At 35.7% G+C, this 25,353-nt stretch overlaps 4 protein-coding genes across 6 annotated transcripts; 1 reads left to right on the forward strand and 3 right to left on the reverse strand.

The window, feature by feature from the left end:
* Positions 1-267: 267 nt before the first annotated feature.
* On the forward strand, positions 268-2,915 carry LOC147290617 (uncharacterized). The gene is made up of 3 exons (XM_086237997.1): positions 268-552; positions 1,671-1,725; positions 2,216-2,915. Exons 1-3 carry the CDS (start codon positions 349-351, stop codon positions 2,530-2,532), a joined length of 576 nt encoding a protein of 191 aa, XP_086094123.1. The 5' UTR covers positions 268-348; the 3' UTR covers positions 2,533-2,915.
* A 1,354-nt stretch (positions 2,916-4,269) lies between these two features.
* On the reverse strand, positions 4,270-7,282 carry LOC147290618 (receptor-like protein EIX2). 3 transcript variants are annotated; one of them, XM_086237946.1, is made up of 2 exons: positions 6,307-7,282; positions 4,270-6,107 (listed from the first exon to the last, which is right to left on the reverse strand). In XM_086237946.1, exon 2 carries the CDS (start codon positions 5,971-5,973, stop codon positions 4,270-4,272), a length of 1,704 nt encoding a protein of 567 aa, XP_086094072.1. In that variant the 5' UTR covers positions 5,974-6,107; positions 6,307-7,282. The 3 variants fall into 3 exon arrangements, with proteins under 3 accessions (XP_086094072.1, XP_086094070.1, XP_086094073.1); XM_086237944.1 differs by having other exon boundaries at positions 4,270-5,954; positions 6,478-7,084; XM_086237947.1 differs by lacking the exon at positions 6,307-7,282 and adding an exon at positions 6,163-6,286 and having other exon boundaries at positions 4,270-6,023.
* Positions 7,283-12,002: 4,720 nt separating this feature from the next.
* LOC147290619 (coniferyl alcohol acyltransferase-like) lies at positions 12,003-14,050 on the reverse strand. The gene is made up of 2 exons (XM_086238172.1): positions 13,634-14,050; positions 12,003-12,989 (listed from the first exon to the last, which is right to left on the reverse strand). Exons 1-2 carry the CDS (start codon positions 14,048-14,050, stop codon positions 12,003-12,005), a joined length of 1,404 nt encoding a protein of 467 aa, XP_086094298.1.
* Positions 14,051-18,243: 4,193 nt separating this feature from the next.
* Positions 18,244-25,041, reverse strand: LOC147290620 (protein CNGC15b-like). The gene is made up of 10 exons (XM_086236749.1): positions 24,911-25,041; positions 23,716-24,124; positions 23,205-23,414; positions 22,424-22,710; positions 21,949-22,060; positions 21,079-21,345; positions 20,459-20,899; positions 19,693-20,262; positions 19,063-19,503; positions 18,244-18,885 (listed from the first exon to the last, which is right to left on the reverse strand). The coding sequence occupies exons 1-10, from the start codon at positions 24,967-24,969 to the stop codon at positions 18,502-18,504; spliced, it is 3,180 nt and encodes a 1,059-aa protein (XP_086092875.1). The 5' UTR covers positions 24,970-25,041; the 3' UTR covers positions 18,244-18,501.
* Positions 25,042-25,353: the final 312 nt, after the last annotated feature.

Genomic DNA, 25,353 nt, shown 5'->3' on the forward strand with positions numbered 1-25,353 from the left:
TGAATGTGGAAATACGTGCCATTACTATTTATACTACACCGAACAACAATTTACAAGAGTTAGGTATGTTACTATGTTTGGCAAGTGAAATAAATTTTATCAGGAAATTTTCCTATTAACGTCTTATTCGTTTTTGGCCCAAAAAAAAAAAAACGTCTTATTTGTTAACATGGGCAGTCATAACCCGGATTAAGGCTAAGGCTTAAGCTTACACTGACAACCAAACACACCCCAAAATCTCTCTTCTTTGTTCTTGGCTTCTTGCAATCCAATAGCAATAACTGTCTACTACGAAGCCAACAGTCCCTCAAATCACTCTGAACTTGAGGACTCTGACAAAGAGCATCAATGGAAGAACCAAAGCCAACCCAGTCCACACCCGCCCAAGTCCCAGACCCTCCAAGCTCAGTCGAAGCTCTCCCTCCACAACCTCCCTCTTCTCTTCCTCCTAAGACCAAGAAGAGACCCCTTGACAGTCATGTCCATATCTCCAACTCCACCTACTTCAAGATTCGTGCCGTCCTCAAAGATATTCGTCCTCATTTTCTGGAGGTACAATTCAGACCCATTTGCTAAAGTTTGCATCTTGATCTGAGTTTGTTGTAGCTTTTGAAGTACATCTTCGCCTGAATTTTGTTTTTTTGTTTTTTGTTTTTCATTTCACAATTTGCATTGTCACAAAGATTTCTTTTTAGATGGTAAATGTATAATCTTTGTCATCATGATTTCTTGTCTTTTGTTTTTTTGGGTGCACTTAGCATCTCTGCTTAGCAAAATTTGTCTAAATAATGATTTTGATGAAAATGGCTGGTCCAGAAACTTGGTAAAATAGTACCATTCTGTGCTGTTGTTTTTTTTCCTTTTCCTTTTCCTTTTTTTTTTTTTTTTGAGGTTTGTCTCTTTCTCAGTTCTTGGTTGCTGAACATTTATTGTTTGGACTAATAGTAGTCAATTAGTCATTCTTAGAATTATAAAGTGAAGAATGAAGACAAGAGATTTATGGTTTTAAGTGAATTGAGGTGTTTCTAATTTGCATTACATGAAACTCTCAATAGTAGTGTTTATTTGCTCTCAATTCCGATTGTGTTTGACTCTTTTAGGCTGCAGATGAAGTGTACGTCATGCATTTTGTGTAATCAATATGTCATGGGTAGAATTTAGGCCTTGTTTGATGCATAGGATTGGATTAGATAGATTAAATGGCTAGATTTATGTGTATTTAAGGAAGAAACTTCTAACTTGAAGGAAGAAGATGGGAAGAAGATGAATTAGTCATAAGGGGGAACTTATCCCTTCCAATCCCCACAAAAATGGTGGATTAGTGAGGATAAGTTCCCCCTTAGGCTAATCCATCTCCTCCCCATCTTCTTCCTTCAAGTTAGAAGAAAACCTCCATCTTCTTCCTTAAATATGCATGAATCTAGCCAATCCAATCTTATGCATCAAAGAAGACCTTAGGAGATTATGGCTACTGTAAAGTGCATTAGGTCTTCTAGAAACTACAGGGGATATGCCAATGGGTGGTAACTTGGTTTCTAAATTATGATCTATCAAGATTGTGGATGTACTGTCAATTAGTTTCTCTCCATATTGGTGCTTTGAACTGCTTCTTTTGTTTCGTAATTATATCAAGTATGGAGGGCTTGAAATATTTTTCTGTTATTTTGAAGGTTCTCCGGACCCCTGACTTTCGAAAGTGCAAAGCAGCCAACGAAATTCAAGAACGTAAGCTCATCAAGACTTTATTTTTTGGTTTTTATTAATTTTTCACACGGTGACATATAGTTATCCCTTGCTACAATAAAGCTTACCTGATTATTCATGTGATTACTTGATTTATTAATTCTTCATGTATATGAATCTGATTATATAGAGTTTGATCCTTGAAAGCCAGCTTGTCATAGTTTTCTTGTTGGCCACCCAAGTTTAGAATATCGCTAGCATAGCATTCAGATGGACTTTTGCTTCTTTACGAGGAGCCATCTGTCTTTCACATCTTCTTCAATTCACGCATGGTTTTTCCCTAAGATTCTTGAGCTCCATGTATGCTTTTGTCCCAGTTTTTAGATCCCTTGGACACTTTAGAATCCAAGGTTTTGCTGATGGAGCCAATTGTATGAGATGTTGCTTGTCACTTGTCATATGACAGACAAGGAGAATGTAACTTTTATGAATTCATGAGATGTGCTTATGATCTTGTTGTTGCAAATTGCAGAGGTGAAGCTTCTGATGGAACTGTACAAACAGATGGCAGCAGAAGCAGTTTCTGCACCGAGATGTAAAGATGTGCCAGAAGGCCAGGCTTTATCAAGTGAAAAGCCTCAAGATACTAGGGTATTTGCAAAACCGACAGAAAATAAGTTTCCATCAGGCATATCATCCGAGAAGCAGCGGGGTGAAGATGGTCAAATTGAAGGGACATATGTTGTTGGAGGATCAGCTTTTGGCTGGAATTTCATCACATTTTCAGGCAAGGAACCAGTCTACTCTGGAGTATCAAAGGAGTCATTTCGAGCACAAGCAGCAAAGTAACTATTCTATAATCCTACAGCACTATGGTATGGTTGAAATAGATTACCAAGGGCTATAAAATGCTTTCTCGGATACTTGCCATCTCATTGTTTCTTGAATGGTAGTTACACATTGACTGTTGGTGCTAGAAGAAATTCCTGAAGCCTACCCCTTGTATTAGGATAAAGGGGTTTTCATTGATTATTTGATCAATTGCAATGGGTATAATACTTCCATTAGAATGAGATGTTAGTACCCCCCTTGTTCTTCAAAACGGTTCAGTGAAGATGTTGTAATATTCCAATTAATCAGTTTGGTATGTCATAAATTCCAATTAATACCTCCCTTGCCTTTTACTGTATTCCTCTTGAGAATAAGAATGAAATTTGAGTTCAGTAATTCAGTCCCAGAAAAGAAGGGTTGTTTGAGAAAAAAGTGTCTTGCATCAGTATGCGGTACTGTCAATTATGGTACAGCACTAACACTATATTTTTTGATTTAAGAGAAAAAAGTGAGTGATAAAAAAGTTAGGATAATAGTGTTTCGTGATTACTTCACTTATAATCTGAGGGAAGCTTAGATACTTGGATTGTTTTGAGAGTGCCCTTTTCCCTGATAGGTAGCCTAATGCCTTGATGTGTGTATTCTAAAAACTTTCCCCCTAGTCTCTCCTCTAGTATATACTAGTGCCATTATGGGGTTGTGGTCTTCCTCTCTACCTTTTTCTACTATTTCAGGCATAAATTCTTCTCAATCTCTGGCTATTGTTGACATTTCTTACAATTATGATATTATCCATAAATTTAAAACTCATGGACAATAATTGATTAATAAAATAATATTTGTGGCCGATTAAACATGGATATAAAGGTATAAGGATATTTTTTTAAAGAGGGTTTCCTCATTAAGAATAAAATAAAAAATCAGAGAAACACATAACAACCAAACGCAACAAAAGCCTAACAAAACGGCAACACAGACATCAAACAAACTGGAAGAAGAGAACAAGAGCCCCAAAGAAGAGAACAAGAGCCCCAAAGAAACAGAGCCCAACCGAGCAAACCCAGGAGGGCAAGGGAGGCCCAATCAAGGAGTATGGGGGTTGAATGTTGATCTGCTGCTCTGTTTCCCTTAAAATCATTGGAGATTCTGCAGGTAAACATAAATTTCTCTCTCTCAGTCCCAAAATCCATTTCTTAATTTTCACAGATTTTGCATAAACATATAACACCACAGCCATTGAACTCAAATTGAACACAAAACCATAAAATATATATATTTGTGGAGTCCATAAAGTAATAGCCTTTGTGTAGTAAATGTATTAATGTTATCATTATAAATATTATACTGCAGAAATGTCTAAAATAAAGCTAGCTAGAATCTCACGGAAAACAGTTGATTGGATAAGTCCCCATCAATGATTCTTACAAGTAACAGTACAAATCGAGTTCCTAGTACTTGAATAATCTATTTATAATATATGTAGTCCAGCAGTCCAATACTCCAAAACTCCCAAGATGATTGGCCATGGCAACTCTGCACTCTTCAGCTTAAGATGGAGGAGCTACACATAAAACATACAAGTAAATTAACAAGCACCCGTAAGTTTGGAAAACACAATTAATTGTAGCTAGAAACATAGTGATCATGATGCTGATGATGATCATGAGCTACACATATATTGCATATATTGCATGCATGAATTTTGTAGAGAGAGAGAGAGAGAGAGAGAGAGAGAGATTACCACTAGCTCATCTATTAAGCATCCGTTAATTTCCGCCTGATCAAAGCTACCCTCACATAAATCCAATCATTTACAACATTCAAGAAGTTCAAGTAGGTGTACCTCCATGACCTGATGAATATCAAACTGCCACAAACCCCCCAAAATCCAACAACAAACCCAACCCCCATACTGATGTAAAATCCCCGCGTTATGAGCTCGTCCTCATCTTCTTGGTTGTGAAAGACAGTTTGATCTGGACCTGTTTGCTTTGGAGCACACATCTTTTGAAGTGGAAGTCCACAGAGTTGAGGATTTCCAGCATAAACAGAGGGGTCAAAGCCTTGGAGCTGAGTCCCTGTTGGAATTTCACCAGACAAGTTGTTATATGACAAATCCAAGGAACTAAGACGATCAATCCGAGAAAGGGTTGTAGGAATTGTGCCATCTATCTGGTTTCTTGACAAATCAAGAGAATCTAATGACTGCAACTTTCCAATCTCTAGAGGTATTTGACCTTTTAAATGGTTTCTCGACAGGTTTAAAGAAACCAACCCAACAAGATGAGTGATTTCACTTGGAACCTCCCCGGTTAATCTATTGCTTGAGAGATCGACTCTCTTCACAAGCCCCAGAGTATTTTTGTATGCGTACATTCTTCCTTTCCATATGAAGGTTGCGTCATCCTCGTAATTATCAAATGGACTTGTTGCATCATCCTCATTATTGTCAATTGGACTAATTGGGTACTTGTAGTTTCCATCAATAGATCTTGTATAAGAATGTGTGATGGTTGGAGTTGAATTTCCTTTTTGAGCCAAAGTGGTCAAATTGTTGAGGCATTTGGGTATACTTCCAGAGATGTTGTTCACAGACAAATCCAAGATTTGAATGCGTGTTAAATGGCATAACTGTGAAGGCAAGCTTCCACTGAAGTGATTCGATTGAAGCAGAAGGATAACCAAATTTGGTAGGCTTGCTCCTAACCATTCAGGTATTGCTCTTGAGAATTCATTTTCTCCAAGATCAATAACTTTCAAGCTTGTGCAACTCTTCAGTGATGATGGCAACTCCCCAACAAATCTGTTGCTTCTCAATTTCAATGTTTCAATCCGAATGAGTGAGCCTATTGTGGTAGGAATTTTTCCGGACAAATCATTGTTACTCAAATCAAGCATGACAAGGTTTTCCAAAGGTGTCCAGCAATCCGGAAGTTCTCCAGAAACATGGTTTCTTGAGAGATTAAGAAAGGTTAAACTCCCAGCTTCACTTGCACACAAGAATGAAATCGACCCTGAAATTTTATTATTGGAGAGATCCAAATATGATGTTTTTGACAGAATTGAGGGAATTGGACCTTCGAATTGGTTTGCACTCAAACGTACTTCAGGGAAATCATCAAACTCCAATGTTGTATTTGCAAGTGTTCCTCTAATTTGGTTGTGAGAGAGATTCATAAAGAACAGTTTACTACACAAACCCCAAAACCAACTTGGAAGGAAATCAGAAATTCCAGCATCAGAAATATCAAGGTAAAAAGAATTTTTCTGAGTTCGAAGCCATTTTGGGAAATATGGACCCATCTTGCAAGACCCCAATATTATGTAATTCAATTGAAAAGGAGGAACCCAATCAGAATGGACATTAAAAACCAGTGAGTTAGAGGATAAGTCCAAGACCTGTAGTTTGGAGAGTTTTGAGAAATGAGTTTCTGAAATAACTCCTTTCAAAGAATTCATACCAAGAGAGAGAGCCTCCAGCTTGGACAATTGTCCAATACTTTCAGGTACTATTCCGCTTAATTGATTTCCAGAGAGAATTAATTAATTGGGTCAAGGATGACATTTGCCCAATGCTTTCAGGTATTCTTCCGCTTAATCGATTTTCGGATAGATCTAATTGTTTCAGCGATGACATTTGCCCAATACTTTCAAGTATTCTTCCGCTTATTTGATTTCCAGAAAGAGATAACCCTTTCAAAGATGACATTTGCCCAATACATTTTGGTATTATCCCACTCAACTCATTTTTAGAGAGCGATAACACTTCCAACGATGACATTTGCTCAATGCTTTCTGGTATTCTTCCGGTTAATCGATTTCCAGAGAGAAATATTTGTTTCAACGATGAATTAGGACATGCAGACAATATTTGAACAAACTGGGAAAATTGTCCGCTCAGATTGCTGCTCAAAATTCTCAACGACTCCAAACTACATAACTTGGCAAAAGAAGGCGGGATGCCTCCTTCAAGTTTGTTGTTAGAGAGATCAAGATGTACAAGAGAGCTCATGTTTTGAAAAACATCTGGAATTGAACCACTTAATTTGGTGGATGAGAGGTCAAGACCAACAAGGCTGGTGTTGTAGTTGCACAACCATTTGAATATTGAACAAGTGACATGAGCGTAATTGTAAGAGAGATCAACATGAGCAAGATATTGAGAATAATTTATGTGATAAAGGGTGGAAAAGATTGGAGGAGGAAGATCACAAGCCCCTAATGTCAAGTTTGTAAGATTAGGGAGCTTGCTTATTGTTTGCAGCCAATCAGAAACATTAATCAGCTTGACAAAACTTAGGTCCAAGTATTTTAAAGAAGAAAGATGGGGGAGCCAATTGAGGTTTGGTACATTACTGAAGTCATTGTAGCTGAGATTGAGATATTGCAAGTGGTCAAGGTTTCCAAGCTGATATGGAATTTGACCACCAAAAATAGCATAAGAGAGATCCAGGTACCTTAAATTGCTGAGAGAACCAATGAGGTCTGGAATTTGGGTCCAATTGAAGTTATTATACCTGAGGTCCAAATATTTCAAATGCTGCAACTCAAACAGTTTAGGACTGATCATACCTTGCAAATATTGCTCTCCAAGATCAAGTTTGATAACATGGCCAGTTCGGTTGCTACAAAAGACTCCTTTCCATTTGCAACAATCTTGTTTCTGGGCTTCTGTTCCCCATGAAGAGAGTTGATTGTTGAAATCCAAGAGGCCTTGTTTGAATGCAAGTAGTGCTTGCCTTTCCCGCTCTCTGCACCCGATCAGGTTAGCGTCGCCATGGCCAACTCCTGAAGTGAATGAGAATTCAAGCTGGGATAGAGAAGGGTTGATTTGTAGGAGTAGCAAAACCACCATGATTAATATTGGATAAACAAGTTTGAGGCGCCTTTCGTCCATCTTAATAATTAAAATCAAGATTAAGACGATCGAAGGAGCAGAGTTAAGCACAGTAAACAATGTGATTAAGATGAAGGTAGATAGCTAGCTAGCACAACCAAAACATTCATGCAGCAGTGCAAGTATCTATGGTTGTTTGAGTTCTCAGAATGCAAGCATGCATTAGCTATTTATATGCATCACTTTGGTTATCATTAATTGGAACGTTTCCTAGCTAGGCATTTATCGAAGTATAATGTGGGGTGCTGACCTCCTGTTCCACTTTTCTTGAATTTTGGACTAGTACGTACTGAAAATTTCTAATGCACCAAACATATATGGTGTTAGTCTTTACCAAATGTACTTTTCATGCATGTCATACCTATTCTTTCTAATAGACCAAAAATGAACATGATTAGCCTTTTCCAAAGACATTAAGATACTCAAGTTTTGGATACCAAGTAATGTGCCAATGATATATATATCTACATGCTCATATTTGGTTTTGGTTTCACTTCTTTTCTCTTTTTTTTTGGCCAAGGGTTTCACTTCTTTTAATTTTTCATGTTACACCGTCCTTTTTGGGAAGTGATATATGTATCATGTACATCCACTTAGTATCTAAAGTTTGGAATTTATTGTGGTTATATTTTTCTTTATGATCAGTAGGTGCATTTATCTATATATACATTAAAATACTATTATTGATTAGGAAAACTCTTTTTCGTAACGTAAAAAATATCAATATACAGTAATATATGTTTATAATTCTCTAACATTTTCCACTAAAACAACATTTTTGACAAGGCAAATATCTAGCATTTGCTAGTGAACCTTGTAAACATAGGATGAAAGTTCCTTCAAAATTGTGATGCATGCATGTTTTGGTCGAAAGACGAATTGAAAAAGTCCTTGTCTGCCTTATGTGGAGGGCTCAATTATGATAAGTTGATGTTGAAAATTCTACTAAGAAAACTTACAAAAGTACGTACGTGATAGTCTGATAGATAGTGAGCCTACCTGTTTACAATTGATGCTGATGAAAACTAATTAACTTTTCATGTTTAATTCTTAACCAAACTTTACTTCACGACTTGAATTTTCATATCATGGTTCCATTATTCCATAACAGAATGTTTATCCGCCTACCCAATTGCTTCATATAATGCATTAAGCGACGACTTGACTTTAAAAAAAATACAAAAAAAAAAGTCTTACTCGTAATTAATGACGGTAATACTACCTCCAACAAAATAAATAGACAGGCCTGCTCTATTAATGCTCCGTTTTAGAGTACACGAAACAAAAGAGGAGTTCTCTTAATATTATCCAAAATAAATATTCAAATTTGTGGAAGCTAGGCACATTAAACTTTTAAAATGTATAATTGATTAAAAATCATATTTTTGAGAAGTCAAATATCTTGCACTTTTTAGTGAACCGCACTGGAAAGTTCCTTTTAAAGTTGAGACATATATATACACTCTTAACTTAAGTGAAGACCCAATTAACTCATGGTGGACGCTAACTATCACATATTTATAGTACGTGACTTTTGTGTTCAGATTTCCCATGGTGACCCTACCATAATGTTAGTCTCATTTCCCACCCAATATTTCATAATTTGAGTATTGACTTGACTAATTAATTATTCTCGGTAGTTTTATGGAGGAGTGCAAATTACACGTAATGACAGTTATTTGCACTACCGTATTCAAATGTAAGAAGCTTCAGTGCAGATAACGCTTTCTAATCTTGGAATCAATTTAGAAATTAACAAGATGTATTCATGCACCCAAAAAATCAGGACTTGTTAGACAATTAGGGTAGAGTGCAGTCTCACAATAGTCCAAGTGTCTATTGCTTAATTCTTTCTTGGGATTGAATTATTTTAGCTGAAATTTGGAAAATGATGACGAAAATGTAATGAACAAGACATGGACGTAAATAAAACGTTTCTACAATAAACATACACTTAGAGGAAAAATAGAGAAAAAAATAAATTGAACTGTTGAAGTGTTAGGCGATCGATTAGTTAGAGAACACAGCTCTCACAACTCACATAGTTCATTTGTTTAAGCATAAAATTGGAAGGAAGTATCTATTTAATATAAGTATACACTATACATATTGTCTCAAAGGTGCACAAGCTAAAAATCATGAAGGTAATTAAGCAACCCATATTAATTGTAAAATATAAATTACAAAAACCAAATTAACATCAGGAATATGATGTTCATAATACAAGAAAAAAAATGAATGCTAGCTAAATTACATTTCGAACAGAGTTGCCTTCCAGATGACATCAACATTCATGAATATGGGCATGGATTATTGTAGTAACTATTAATTAACTAATTAATTACCTTATGTCTATGAATTAGTATCCTTTAATTTTCGCCATATCAAAGCTACGTACCCTCACGTAAAACTAGTCATTTAAAACATGGGTTTTTTTAGATATAACACCTTTTGGATACCCCATTTTAGAGTAGGCTCAGTAGGTAAATAAATGTGTGTGAGATTTTTTTTTTTCACCTCATCTAATGGCTTAGGAATGAATTTGTGGATATTTAAAAAAGATGTCATTGCTCCAATTTGAGCAATATTTAAAGATCCATGATTTGAGGCATTTATTACTTCTAATTTTGAATATTTTTATTGATGAAATTTTATGATTCATGCATCCAATTCAAAAAAATTTGTTATCAATTATGAACATCAACATATAAACACTAAAATAAAATAAAAATAAACACCCAATATGCATATAATATACCTATAATATAGATAAAAAATGAATACAACAAGCCTCCACTTTGGGTAAAAAAAGAGAGAGAAATGTCTAATAAAAATATAACAAATCCAACACAATATAAACATAGCATTAAGATATATAAATACAAATACCAATATCTTGGACTCAGGTATATAAAACAAAAGAATAAAAAGAAAAAGATACATATCGCTCAGGTCAAGAAAAATGGAAGAACAAAATGGAAATAAATAATAATAAGAAGATACCTTTGGTTCAGAATTTTAGATAGTTAACACGACTATCTAAAAGTCAGACTTAAATCCCCCCAAATCCAACCTCTTTTTGAGGTATATATACCAATGGTTTCATCACTTCTTACTCAGGTAGAAACATGTGGAAGAAAAATAAAAACCATGCACAATCATGGAGGGCTTAGTGTTGAAAAAAGAGAAGCAAATTGAAGAAAAAGATGGGAGGAAAAAGAAGAAGATCGAAGATTGATGATGAAGAAGGATAGAAGATGAAGAAAAATCAAAGAAAAAGAAGATCAGAGAAGAAGAAAATAAAAGAAGAAAAAGAAGATCGAAGAAACCACAAACACAACCAAAACAAAATAACACGTTACTTACCTGTAAGTAAGGACGAATGAAAACTTGAAAAACATTGCAAAAAACGTCGTGTGAAACTTTTAAAATTGTTAACCTAAAGAACAGGTGAGGATGAAATCCATGTGGACAACGTAAATAATGTTTGTAAAGCTTCGAACGTTCATGCAAAACATAAATGGCAATTAATTACCATGTCTAATAAATAATAAAACCTTGAAATAAGGCATATTAAAACACACTAATTTGGAAAATGTATAGAACTTTGAAATTTGAAAACGAAAATCAGAAATAGAAAATCTTAATATTCAACTTCATAAATTAATAACAATTAATTACAAATTTTTTTGGCAAAAATTCAATATAGCCATTTCACTATATAGGCTATTTCAACTGGGTTCATGAACAAATTAATATTTCAAATTAATATTAATAATTAATATTCAGTTTTGTAGGTAATGTTAATCAATAATCAAATAAAAAAATGAAGCTTAGCAAGTATAAAGAATACACGTAAAAGTGATGAGAGCCCCACTTTAATTATTAAGTGGATTCAAGTCAATACGTTATGAAATATTTGGGTGGAAACAGTCAAACACCAACCATTGTGGAGGTAGCTAGGTCCCACCATGAATAGTCTAATTACAAAAATATGACACATTCCACCATGAGGCAATTGGATCTTCATGTCTTGCACATTAGGCTGTATGTCCCAATTAAGTTCAGTGTGGTTCACTAAAAAAATGCAAGTTATAGATTTCTCTTTTCAAAAATCTGGTTTTAATTGATAAGTTATATATTTTATAGTTTAATGTACTTTTCACAAATACACATAAATTTATTTTAGTATATTAACTTAGAGTTACATTCATTCATTTATAACTTTTGAGTTTATAATTAATAAATACGTGAAATAAGTAAAAACAAATACAAGAGAGAATCAAAGTCCCCTATATATCACCCAAATAGATGACTAATTAAAACTCCTTAAACAATAAGCAAGCGAAAAACTTGAATAATTGGCTAACATATTAACTATATATATTGCATGTATGCAAATGAATCAGGTACACTCGATCACCATATTTGCATGCTTTTGGTACAAGACTACATAGACACTGCAACATTAATGCTAGCTGCTGGTAACTAATTAGGGATACATAATGACATAGCTAGATGCATCATACATGCATGGTAACCTTACATAATATTGATGAAAGAGAAGTTCCAATCAAATTTAAGTACCGAATTAATTAAGATAATCAAAAGTCAAAGGCCTGAACACATGAGCAGCCTCTTTCTCCATGAACTCCATCTGCCGCTTCCAAATGTGCATGTACACAACCCAGTCCCTGTTCCCGGCCGGACTCGGCATTGGCATCACGTACCCGCAGTTGCCGCCCCACGGGAAATGGTACGACCCGAACACCGGTGGGCCCCACCCGAAATCCACCTCAGAGACTGGGAACCGTTGTCCGGACGACACCACGAAGGCAAGGCCCTCCTCGCAGTAAATCTTGGCCACCGCGGGCACCGGCCGGTGGGCCTCCACCCAATCTATCAACCCTAAGAAATGCTCCTTCGTCACCGCATCTTCCAAAAACTCATGCACCTCATCCGCCACCCAATTCAATGGCTTCTCAATTAAGTCTTCAATTTTTTTACTGCCAAATGGAATAGACAACACATTTCCAAAGTAATTTGCCATTAATGTCTCTTTTTGGTCCTTATTATTATTTTCACCATCGCTTAGTCTTTTGCGACCATCGACCACAATTCCCATTTTGCATTGTTTGTTCACATTGCTAGTGGTACCACATTTTGCAACCATTTTCCACAAAAAGGCACAAAATGACTCGAGCTTGGTCCTTTTGGTGGTATCACTGCACCCATTGGAGGCAAGTTGCTGGAGCTTGTGGAGTTGGTCGGATGCGACATGGTACATGCGGTTAATCATGTGATCATCATCATGATGGCCTTCATGATGATGATTGTGTTTGGGGGTTGGTGGCAGAGTTGTGATGGGGATGTACATGTCGTTGAGGGAGGGGTGGATGTGGCCGGGACGCCGAGGGTTGAGCAGAGAACGACGGAAAGATGGGAGGAGAGTGAGTGGTGTTTTCGAGTGGGCCAGCTTCGCCCATGAGACCAGAAACATGTTGGCCGAGTAGGCATCGGCTATGCGATGGTCGAACGTGCATGCCACCACCATGCCTCCACACTTGAACTCAGTTGCCTGCAGTTTAAGTTGTAAATTATAAATTTCATATTAGTGTTAAGATGATGACATGTTTCAAAAACTAGAGATCGAGACAATATAATTATGACTAACAAGTTATATATAATAATTGATGTAACATATAAATTTTATATGTTACATAATATATGTCATATTTTAATATGATAAAAAGATATGATGATGCTATTAATTAGTTTGGTTACTCTATAAAGTAAGTGGCCAAAAAAAAAAATTACTCTATAAAGTGTAAACTAAAGGCTCTGGAATGATCTCTACCTATCTTTTGTTAACCTAAATTTTGAAATAACATCATTATGAATATGAACATAAGATTAGCACAAAAAATTTAGGTATGAAAATGGGTCAAGTATATTTCTAGTCAACATTTTGTGCATTTTATATAATTTTTGTAGTAAATAAAGTTACTGAATGACATATAACCATATTTAACAGTGAAAAATCTATATCCGAAAATTAAGATGAATCCATTAACATCAAAGAGTCAAAAAGTATATAACTCTTAGATGTGAATGATGGACCTGTAATTGCATCTATATATGGCATGCAGTACTGAGAATATAGTACATGCATGATATATATGACATGGTGAGATGATGAGCTATATATAGAGATCGACAGACCTGGACGGCCAGCACCCCATGCTTCTTGTTGGGCACCAATTTTCCCTCTATGCTCTGATCAGGGTTGTAGAGGTTGAGGTCCTTGAGCTCAACATCTGCAAAGACCTCAACAAAATCAACCCCACGGTTGTTGCACAGAATCTCAGGCTCCCCAACAGAGTTCTGCACCACCTCACCCGAGAAGGCATAAAAGGACACAAGGGCTTGGGCCATGGCCTTCTTCAGAACCCCAACCTGGGCCCAAAAGCCCATGTTCGGCTGCTGCTGATCATTCTTGTAGCAAAAGAAGACCCCAACATCCAATGGAGGCAGAAGCAGGTCGAGGTTGGAGAGTGGCAGCCAATGCTGCTGCAGTGGCAGAGTTGCAGCCACCACCTCTTGCTTCCTTGTAGTCACCTTGAACTCTCCTGCAACCATCTTTGATTTAACTTATTTTTTTTCTTTAATTCTAATTAATATTCAGTTTAATTTTTACTACAACAACAAGATAGCCAAGAGGCAATAATTGTGAGTGATGAAATTAATGTGTGGTTGTTGCAGGTTTGTGAACGGAAGAGGCAGTGGATTTATAAGCAGAAGTTGGAGAGTGAAATGATGTAATACTCAACAACCCCCCAAATTTTACTAACTTTTTAGGAGGTAAAAAGAGGGAAAAGATTTGGTGCCAATGCTTGTGCCTTAATTTTTGTCTCAAATCTATGTGGCAAAATTAATTAGTAAACATCGCTACTTAATTTTTTAATGATTATACACATCTTATTTATTTACAAGATCAAATTAAAATTACTCTTATTAAAATACCATCTTACCCATCACAAATTTGATGTTAGTAATTCTTACTTTTATTAAGATTTATTATTTATATTATCGGTTTATTATCTATAACTACTCCATACAATTAATTTGTTGGTTGAAGAAAGTGAAACGTTGTTCATCTCTGTCAAAAAAAAAAAAAAAACTGCAAACATTGAAGTGAGGAGGCTATCTATTCAAGTCTGAGTCTTCATACTCCAACCTCCCTTTTCTCTCCAAGAGTCCAAAAAACATGCTTCTTCTATCAATCAATCAATTTTTTTTTTCTCTCCAAGAATTCCTAAGACAATGATCAACGTCTGAAGCACCAGCACACAGCACACCTTTACCAAGCCCAAATCTTCCAACCTTTGAATGATATCAAAACCATTAAAATTGCTTCTGCCAAATAAATTGCTCATATTAAACCTCTCTATAGTCTATTGGGTCGTTGTTCAATCAAATCAATCTATTGGGTTGTTCAATCAAATCAACCCCCATTGCTCATATTAAAACCATTACAATTGCTTCTGCCAAATAAATTGCTCATATTAAACCTCTCTATAGTCTATTGGGTTGTTCAATCAAATCATTCTATTGGGTTGTTCAATCAAATCAACCTCCATTGCTCATATTAAACCCCTCTACTGAAGTGATAATAAAGACTTACATTCCAAATAATGATGAGTTGTATTTAAGGCACAATTGAGGTAAATACCCTAGCACTTCTCAAAAAACAAAAGGGCAATGCTAGGATGCCTCAATTTTGTGCCTCAAATTTGTGCCTCAAATTTGTGCCTCAATTACATGGAATGCCATGTCAATTAAATTTTTTTTAAGTTAAATATATATCATTATTCATTTATTACATTAATTTTTATAAATACTATTTTAACCTTTCTTATAAATTTAAAAAATTTCAAATTTCAAATTATAAAATAAATATATAAATAAAATACACCATGTGTTCCCTCTTCATATCAACATAACCACCATCCACCATTCTTCCCCTTCCTCCACCATATATCATCATTCCTTCCTCCACACTCCCTCCCCCAGTTCTTACCAGCCCTTTTCTTCTCTTTCTTCCCAACCGGCCTTTTCTTCTCTTTCTTGTCTTCTCTCTCTCTCTCTCTCTCTCTCTCTCTCTCTCTCTCTCTCTCTCTCTCTCTCTCTCTCTCTCTCTCTCTCTCTCTCTCTCTCTCTCTCTCTCTCTCTCTCTCCCTCTCTATCTCTTGAATTCATTGTAATTTGATCAAGATTATCAGGTGGGCTCTCGAAGAATTCATTGTAATTTCTTATGATGAATGAAGTCATTATAATAATTGAGCAAATTAATAGAGTAATGGGTCTCTTGTGTTTGGATCCAGAAATTCATTCTCTTTCTCTCTCTAACCCAACACCTCACTTCTACCCAATCTTTTTTTCCCCTCCCTGCAATTACGTACATTCAAGATATGGTTAAATTGCAATTAACACGAAAACATCAACAAAACAAATGAAAAAATCAATTAAACAAAGTAAATAAGACATGATATAAAAATATGAAATAAGCAAAATGAAAAGTAAAAATCTAAGGAATTGAAAGAAAAGATAAAATTAGAAGGGTTGGGGAGAAGAAATTGAAAGAGAAAATTGGGTAAGAAAAATTTTGCCACATCAGATTGAGGTAGAGATTGAGGCACAAAAATTGAGGCCCCAAATCTTTTCCCAAAACAAAAAGGGCTGGAGGCTTTTGGTGAAGCAAGCTAGCTAGAAAAAATGGTACAGTAAAATCCCTATAAATTAATATTATGGAGAAAAAAAATAAATTGAAGTGTTAGGCGATCGATTAGGTGGAGAACACAACTTTCACAACTCACACAGTTCATTTGTTTAAGCATAAAATTGGAAGGAGTATCTATTTAATATAAGTATACACTATACATATTGTCTCAAGGTGCACAAGCTAGCTAAAAATCATGAAGGTAATTAAGCAACCCATATTCATTGAAAAATGTAAATTACAAAAACCAAATTAACATCAGGAATATGATGTTCATAATACAAGAAAAAAAATGAATGCTAGCTAGCATACATTTCGAACAGAGTTACCTTCCAGAAACATATGACATTAACATTCATGAATATGGACATGGATTATTGTAATTACTATTAATTAACTAATTACCTTTTGTTTAAGAAGTATCCTTTAATTTTCGCCAGATCAAAGCTACCCTCACATATGTAAAACCCGTCACTTAAAACATTCAAGAAGTTGAAGTATGTGTATCTGCATGAGCTGTTGAATATCAAAGTCCCACAAACCCCCCAAAATCCAAATGCAAAACCAACCCGCATACTGATCGATGTAAAAGCCTTTAGTTATAAGCTCATCCTTATTTTCTTGATTCCCTAACACACCTTGTTCTGGACATGCAATTTTCTCTTGATCGAGACACATGCTTTGAAGTGGAAGGACGATTTTTGTATAGAGACTTAATTAGAAATTAGACGACTTCAATTATCAAACTACAATAAGAAATGGATTCCACAAGTTATACTTAATTATATTTAAGATGAAATATACCTTAACGAAAGATGCCTATATATATATATATATACTACTTATGCATTAATTAATTGTTTGTTATATATATTCTCTATACTTGCGTTGGATGTTAAATGAATAAATCAATACATACGATTAGTGACAGTTTTGTAGGTAATGTTAATCAATAATCAAATAAAAAAATGAAGCTTAGTTACTTAATGCAAGTGTAAAGAATACACGTAAAAGTGATGAGTGTGAATCACTCATTCACTCCCCACTTTAATTATTAAGTGGATTCAAGTCAATACGTTATGAAATATTTGGGTGGAAGTTAACACCAACCATTGTGGAGATAGGTCCCACTTTAGGCTGCATGTCCCAATTAAGTTCAGTGCGGTTCACTAAAAAAATGCAAGATACTGTATAGATTTGTCTTTTCAAAAATATGGTTTTAAACTTTTAATTGATAAATTATATATTTTATAATTTAATGTACTTTTCCCAAATACACATAAATTTATTTTAGTTTAATTCGCAAACCAAAAATAAAATTACTTTAATAAATGTCCATAAAAAGTTCCAGTAATGCGTATACAGTAATATTAAATAGCTCGTGCATGCATATGCTTGTACATTCAGAGAAGTCAGACAACCATACTTGCAGTGCTGAATGCATCTATATATACTATATATATGTTTGGTTGTGCCAGCTTCTCCTTTAATTATCCCGACATTACTGCTATTAATTGTGCTTCTAGTTCTTCGATCGATCCATCTTAATCTTGAGTTCAATTAATTATTAATATGGGGGAAAGCTGCCTCAAACTTGTTTATGAAATATTAATTATGGTGCTTTTGCTACATATCAGCCCTTCCTTATGCATAATTGGATTCAACAAAGGGGATGCTGCTAATTAACATGAAGATGATGATGATGTAGGGCAGACGCTCAAATCACCTTAAATTTCCGCACAGGCAGATTTATGATTGATGATTTGCTATAATTAACTGCCTTCACCATATACATATGCGTGTAGTTGCAGACCGAAGCTGATTGTACCAAAATTTTTAAGTACTCTTGGCCATTTCTTTAAGAGCTATCCTAATTAAGCAGAGAAGAAGTTGAGTCTAATTAGCTAGCTATCATCTTATCATAGCAGTGCCGAGCTTATGAATGGGGAACCAGCTTTGCTGTAGACATAGCTTTGTTGTGGGTTCTCTGTGTTCATTAGTTTCTTAACTGATTAGTTATGTAGCAAACAAGCTTCGATTGAGTGATGCATGTTAGATTAATAAAAATAAGGTAACAGCAGGGCCGGTCTTCAGTATCTAAGCCCCTAACTTATGCAATCTTGGTTATCTATTGGGGAGTGTGAATAACACTACCCTATTTCTTAGTCTAATATATCTTTAAGCCTTACCAACTCACTAGCCTCTTGTCTAGTGGTGTTCCTTTCCACTTTGTTGGAAGACCAAGTTCGATTTTGTTCGTTGTTCAAACCAAACAATGGCAGGATGTACAAAAGGGGACAGAGTAGCTCTCCTACTGAGAATGATGGGAGCTAGGGTGATCCCCTTGCTGAAATGCTGATCGAGAATGATTGACTACACTCACCCAGTCATCGGACGTGATAGCAAGGACTCTAACATTGCCATTGGCCCTAGCAGACTCATGTGATGTGGGTAATTCAGCAAGAAAGGAGCTAGTTGATGACCAATCTAGAAGCTCTTGTCCACAGAACTCTCCCACGCGAACAGCAACACGAGGATAACTTTCAGTCACTACATATCCGGCCAGGACAAAGAACATCAGTTGAAGTGGTTCATCCTTTTTTATGATATACATGTCATCAGTATACGTTGCGGGCTTGAGACGCTCAGAGATTGCTTCCAACATTTTTTCATCCATACTTTGAAACCATGGCACCTAGGATTGAATACGATATTTAAGAAAAACAATGAAAAGATTAGAAATCCAATCAGTAGATTATTCATTATACTTATATACGTACTAGCTAGGATGGATGAGAATTCAAGTCTTAACTTTTATGGCAGACTACTAAATTAAAATGATACTAATTTCTTGATAGACAGAGGAACTTACTGTCTTTAGCATATTCAACTGGAAAGTAGTCAAAACTTCTGACTGAGAATTGGGTGGAAGGGTGATCTCCTTGCTGAAATGTGACCTGAACTTGGATGCTACACTCTTCAAGTCGTCAGCCATGAGAATAAGGAGGTAATCATTGTTGGTGACATAAGCAGAATCAATCGCTAAGGGTAATCTGGCGGGAAAGGAGGTATTTGATACAGATACCCACTCTAGAAGTTCTGCTCCATAGAATTCTCCGTGGTATAAAAGGTCACGACCTGGAATATTTCTTCTTTCAACGCCTAGATCTCCCTCAACAATGAATAACATCTTGTCAAGTGGTTCCCCATCTCTAGAAAGATATTCCCGCCCATTAGTCATATATCTTTTGGGTTTAAGATGCTGACAGATTGCTTTCAACACTTCTTCATCGATAGTTTGAAGCATTGGCACCTGTAAATGATGAAAAAAGGAAATCTAATAGGTACATATATCGAGATATATAACTTTGAAATTACAGTAGGATGGAACATGCATCAGAATAAATTCTTGTTATTATGGCCAGGCTACTAAGGTAACAATGGTTTTAAATTTGATATGTCATCCAGCTACTTTAACTTCTTGATAGACAGAGTAACTTACTTTCTTTAGCCGAGTCACCGGCAAATGACTTTTGATATAGCTTTGAAGTTCCTCAGGAAGAATAGAGAGGCTATTATCCACGTCAACATCCCTATTTTCTTCAAGTTCCTGACGTATCCTTTCCATGATCTCGTTTTTTCTTCCAGTTGGGATGCCAGATTTGAATAACCACAAGTCTAACTCTCTACCTTTCTTTTCCACCTCCTGTTTAATTCTCCTCTTGTGGCTGCCAAACGAGAATTTATTAACTACATTCACCCAGTCGATGGACGTGAGAACAAGGACTCTGACATCACCATTGGCCCTAGCAGACTCGAACGCTGTGGGTAATTCGGCAGGAAAGGAGGTAGTTGATGGCCAATCTAGAAGTTCTTGTCCACGGAATTCTCCTATACGAACAACAAAATGAGGATAACCTTCAGTGACTACATATCCGGCCAGGACGAAGAACATCAGTTGAAGTGGTTCGTCCTTTTTTATGATATACATCCCATCAGTATAGTTCACAGGCTTCAGACGCTCACAGATTGCTTTCAACAGTTCCTCATCCACAGCTTGAAACATTGACACCTAGGATTGAATACAAATTAAGAAAAGCAATGAGAAAATAATAATCCAATTAGAAACATCATTACACATACTAGCTATGAGGGATGGGAATTAATCATCATACGAGAAGAATTAATTGTTAAGGCCAGACTACTTAAAATGATAGGTTGGGATGTGTCCTCCAGATAGTAATTTCTTGATAGACAGAGGAACTTACTGTCTTTAGCATATTCAACTGGAAAGTAGTCAAAACTTCTGACTGAGAATCAGAAGGAAGGGTGATCTCCTTGCTGAAATGGGACCTGGATTTTGATACTACACTCTTCAAGTCCTCAGCCATGAGAAAAAGCATGAAATCATTGTTGGTGACATAAGAAGAATCAATCGCTAAGGGTAATGTGGCGGGAAATGAGGTATTTGATACTGATACCCACTCTAGAAGTTCTGTTCCATAGCAGTCTCCGTGGTATAAAAGGTCACGACCTGGAATATTTCTTCTTTCAACACCTAGATCTCCCTCAACGATGAATATCATCTTTTCAAGTGGTTCCCCATCTCTAGAAAGATATTCCCGCCCAGTAATCTCATATCTTATGGGTTTAAGATGCTCACAGATTGCTTTCAATACTTCTTCATCAATATTTTGAAGCATTGGCACCTGTAAATGACAAGAGAAAGGAAATCTAGTAGGTACACATTTCGATATATATAACTTTGAAGATGGAACATGAATGAAAAGGAAATTCTTCATATTATGGCCAGGCTATCAAAGTAATCATAGTCTTAAATTGGGTGTCTTCCAGTTACTTAAATATCTTGATAGACAGAGAAACTTACTTTCCTTAGCCGAGCCAACGGCATCCAACTTTTGATATAGCTTTGAAGTTCCTCGGGAAGAATAGAGAGGATATTCTCCACATCAACATTCCTCTTTTCTGCAAGTTCCTGCCGTACCCTTTCCATGATCTCGTCTTTTCTTCTACTAGGGATGCCATATTTAGATAACCACAAGTCTAACTCCCGACCTTTCTTGTCCACCGCCCTTTTAACTCTCCTCTTGTGTCTATTCGACTCTAATATTGCAGCATCCGTCTGCATATACATCTATTCCACAACAAGTAGAGCTTCAGTCGATGATTAATCCTAAAATATAGAAGGGTCTATAATTGTTATAATTTGAGAATTTATAGTTTTCGCATGTCTACATCCCATCTTATGTATTGAGCCAAATGTTTCAATCAACCTAATAACTGAGATTGATAATGCAATCTATGAATCTAATCACATCAAACAAATAAAAGACTATGAAAATCAGAAGGGGTTTCAAGATATTGACCATCAGGTATATATGACGACCAAGAGTTTAGTATACATTTGATGGTATTAAACACAGATTGAATATAGCATCAGGGCATTATTAACTCTAAATCTAATGTACTAAACATATTATGGGCAGGAATGCATGGTCAAGCTTTATGATATGATGGACAACAGAAAATGAATTTTCATGGAGATCAAAGTCTTCCCAGTTTTCCTTTTAAGCTGTGATTAGCAAGTAATGGTCGGTCCTAATCAGATGGAAACCAGCCACTAACATAAATACTACTCAACTTAGAGAAAAAATATATACTAGTCTCATCTTTAAGCTTGAAGAATATATATATATATATATATATATATATATATATATAAAGAATCAGTACCAACCTGCAAGTTTCCAATGAGATATAAGAATAGTAGCAAGCCTATTATAGAAATTAAAGTCGCAAAGAGGTTTTCCCATGTATTGGTACTAGTCTGGAGGTTTGAACCAAGAGAACTGCAAAAATGAAATGGAGAAATATATACTTTAAGATACAAATGTAAAATACTATAAATTCAATGTGCTCAAAATAAGAGAAACTAGAACCAATTTCTCTAGGTTAAAAGCATTAATAGGGCTTAGGAGTTAAAGACCATATCTACTTATAAAGTTATAAGTAGGCCTCAAGATAAGAAAACAGAGCCCACACAAACTTAATAAGATTAATATACTTATTGATGACTTTATTTGTGTAATATAAAGTATTTTATATGTTCATTTTTAACAAACCCTATTAGCTGTGGATTTGAATTTTTGTTTTCTTCTAACTGAGGTGCAAGATTGAAAGATCAATGGGTTATGGGGACAATATGTACAAACCTCAGATTTCGCAGGCCCCACCAAAAACAGTTCGAGAACTTTTTTGGATAATCAGTTGACCCCAGTATACCAGACTGAAGGACATCAAGAAAAATACCAAAATCGAACAGCTTTGCATCTGGTGGATCTATCGGGCACAAGTCATTTAGAAATGTTGTATTTCTCAATGTATTGGGATCATGACAGTCAAAAGTACTAGGTTTGCATCCATTTTCATTTTGACAGGCATGTTGCCAACAACTTGTGATTCTTTGGACAGCAAAAAAGTACCAACAGGCTCCAAGTATCTAAAGGACCAACAAATTAGTTAGACCGGATTTCTGAATGGTATGAGAAAAATGTAGCTTCACTTACGATTCCACAAAATTAAATAACATTATAGGTACTCATGAAAAGAAAGCTTCGAAATGTACTATTAGATGACATGGTAAAATTTTGGCAGATGTGAGATGATTTTCCTCACAACATTAGGTTCTCATGGTTACCAGGTAACTCCTACTGGCTCAGAGTACCTTAATCTATTAAACAGGCATGAGGAGAGAAAGAAATTCGGTGGCACACATTGTTTCTGCAAGCAGAAAGTCAAATTCAAGGATATAAAGTTTGCGCCTAGCTTCTATTCTTATTGTTGTCATGAATGATCATTTTTCATCATGTCTATGTTTGCCATTCATCAAGAGGTTGAGTCAGTTAAGAACCTAAACTTTTATTAAGAAATCCAACCAAACAGTGGTACCTCAACATTTATTAAAAGGAAAAATTACAGAGTATTGAAACTTACATGACTGGCAAGGATGTACATAAAGAAATTGAGTACACCTTTAACCCATGTTGCAATGTCTTCTTTGGAAGACTTTCTAGGTTCCTTACATAACAGGTAGATGCGAAGAACCCGTGGAACATATTGCACCAGAACAAGAAAGTTCAGAAGCTTCCTTGTATTCAAAGATCTTGTACCCCTCATTTTTGGAAAGAAAATGAGGATTACTACCTGGACACATTTCACAGTATTTATACCGACAGTTGAATCTAATCATATAACGTGAGACAAAATATAGAATAAGTAAGAAATCATCCTGTCCAAATTTCAAATATATCATATCACATTTCATTTAGACAATAGCATGCAACGGTATTGGCCAAGTGGCAACTTGCAGCCACTATATATATAGTTTTTTTATGCTTTTATGGTGAAATTCATATCCTAACCAGGAAAATTTCTCCTTCCATTAGATGTTGGCAAAATATAGAGATTGGAGAAAACAATTAACTACAGAAAAGGCTTCTCTTACCTGTGGAAGGGGAAGAACTGCTAAAACATCGATTAGGATGTATGACTTCCACATCTTCTTGGCTATGCTTGGCAAGATATTCCTTAAGTTAGATAATATGGAGGAGCAACTTCCGGAACGAAATGCGTTGATTAAAGTTGAAAATTTCTTAGTTTTATAAACTTGAAAAATAATATTCACTATGTAACAGATATCTGTGACTGATCGGAAGACAGGAGCTGCTATCTTCAAGTTTCTATCCAACCTCATGCACTTTTTATCATCATTGATCATAGGGATGTAGAGAAACAGAGGATCAAGTAGTACAGCAAACAGACATGATATTATAAATATCATATTCCATTTTGGGAGGAAAGGTCCCTTAGGATCAACAATTTCCTTCATCGTTGGCCATCTCTTACTTGAATTACTGGCCAACACATAACAAACATAAAATTGTTCCTAGCTGATGGATCATAGATACAAGACAACAGTTCAAGACTCATTGAAGATATGGCAAGACTAGTCACTAGTACTAATCCTATGTGACGCTAATGCAGCTGGTTTCACACCAAAACAGTACTCACTAGGAGACATATTAATTTAATAAAACTAAACTTCTAGAGGACATGGTGTGCCCGCATTTTTCTACTTGATACGTGTGCACTAATATATCATGTTCCTTGTTTTATATCATGGTGCAAAGAATGGAGTAATGAGCTTACAAAGGAGACGGAAGCATTAAGTTCGATAATGTAAATATTTTTCATTGCAAAACATGTGAAATTTGCATTAATGCAGTCTAAAATGGAGATAATTATAAATTTGGCTGTAGCTATATTGCAGGACCAATGATATTAAGGTTGTGTTTGGCTCGAGATTTCTCAAAGTGCCAAAGAACTTCAATGTGAAGGGAATTTTAAAAGATGATTCAGTTGGTTAATCTATCTGATAGACAAGATCAAATTTTGAGTTAGTACAAAGAAAATATACTAATTAAAGCCAAAATTGCAGTGTTACAGAGTGGAACTGCAGCAATGACACCTACTAAAACAAGGCAAATATTATACTGGAGTTGAAAATAGAATGCTCTAATCCGCATTGTTTCAAACGCCTGCTATGCACACAAGAGTTCAATAGATTGAATTCAGCTCCTGCTGAATTTCCAAACACAAGTGCTTAATTTACAGTATTGGAGTTGAAGAAACTAACTAACCTTGCAGCTTTCTCTTTCCAGTTCTCCACAACTACAGCTACTTGGGAGGTACTAGCCATAACTGAATCTTGCTGAATTCTGGAAATTTGCAAGGAAATGGCTTTGAAACACCAAATTTGAGACCTCAAGTTTAAGTTTTGGTTTTTTGGTCAGAAACTGAAGTCAAGTTTTAGTTTTAGATTCAGTAGGAAACCGAACTCAAAAGACAAGAATTAATAAAATTAAAGTGTTGTGGACCAATCAGCTGCAAAGAAAGGAGAAGTAGGCCACCACAACATGTGTTTCACTCACATACAGTCAATAAGGAAGTCAACAGGTTCTCACATCACTTCACTAGCTGTGGATAAAATTTCCGGAATCGGATTTTACTGCACAAGAACTTGAGAAAGAAACAAACAATTACCATGAACTTGAGAATGAAAAAATTTGATCCGATCTGATTC

The sequence above is a fragment of the Dryas octopetala genome, chromosome 3 (assembly GCF_963921425.1).
Source record: "Dryas octopetala chromosome 3, drDryOcto1.1, whole genome shotgun sequence".
Lineage (NCBI taxonomy): Eukaryota > Viridiplantae > Streptophyta > Magnoliopsida > Rosales > Rosaceae > Dryas > Dryas octopetala.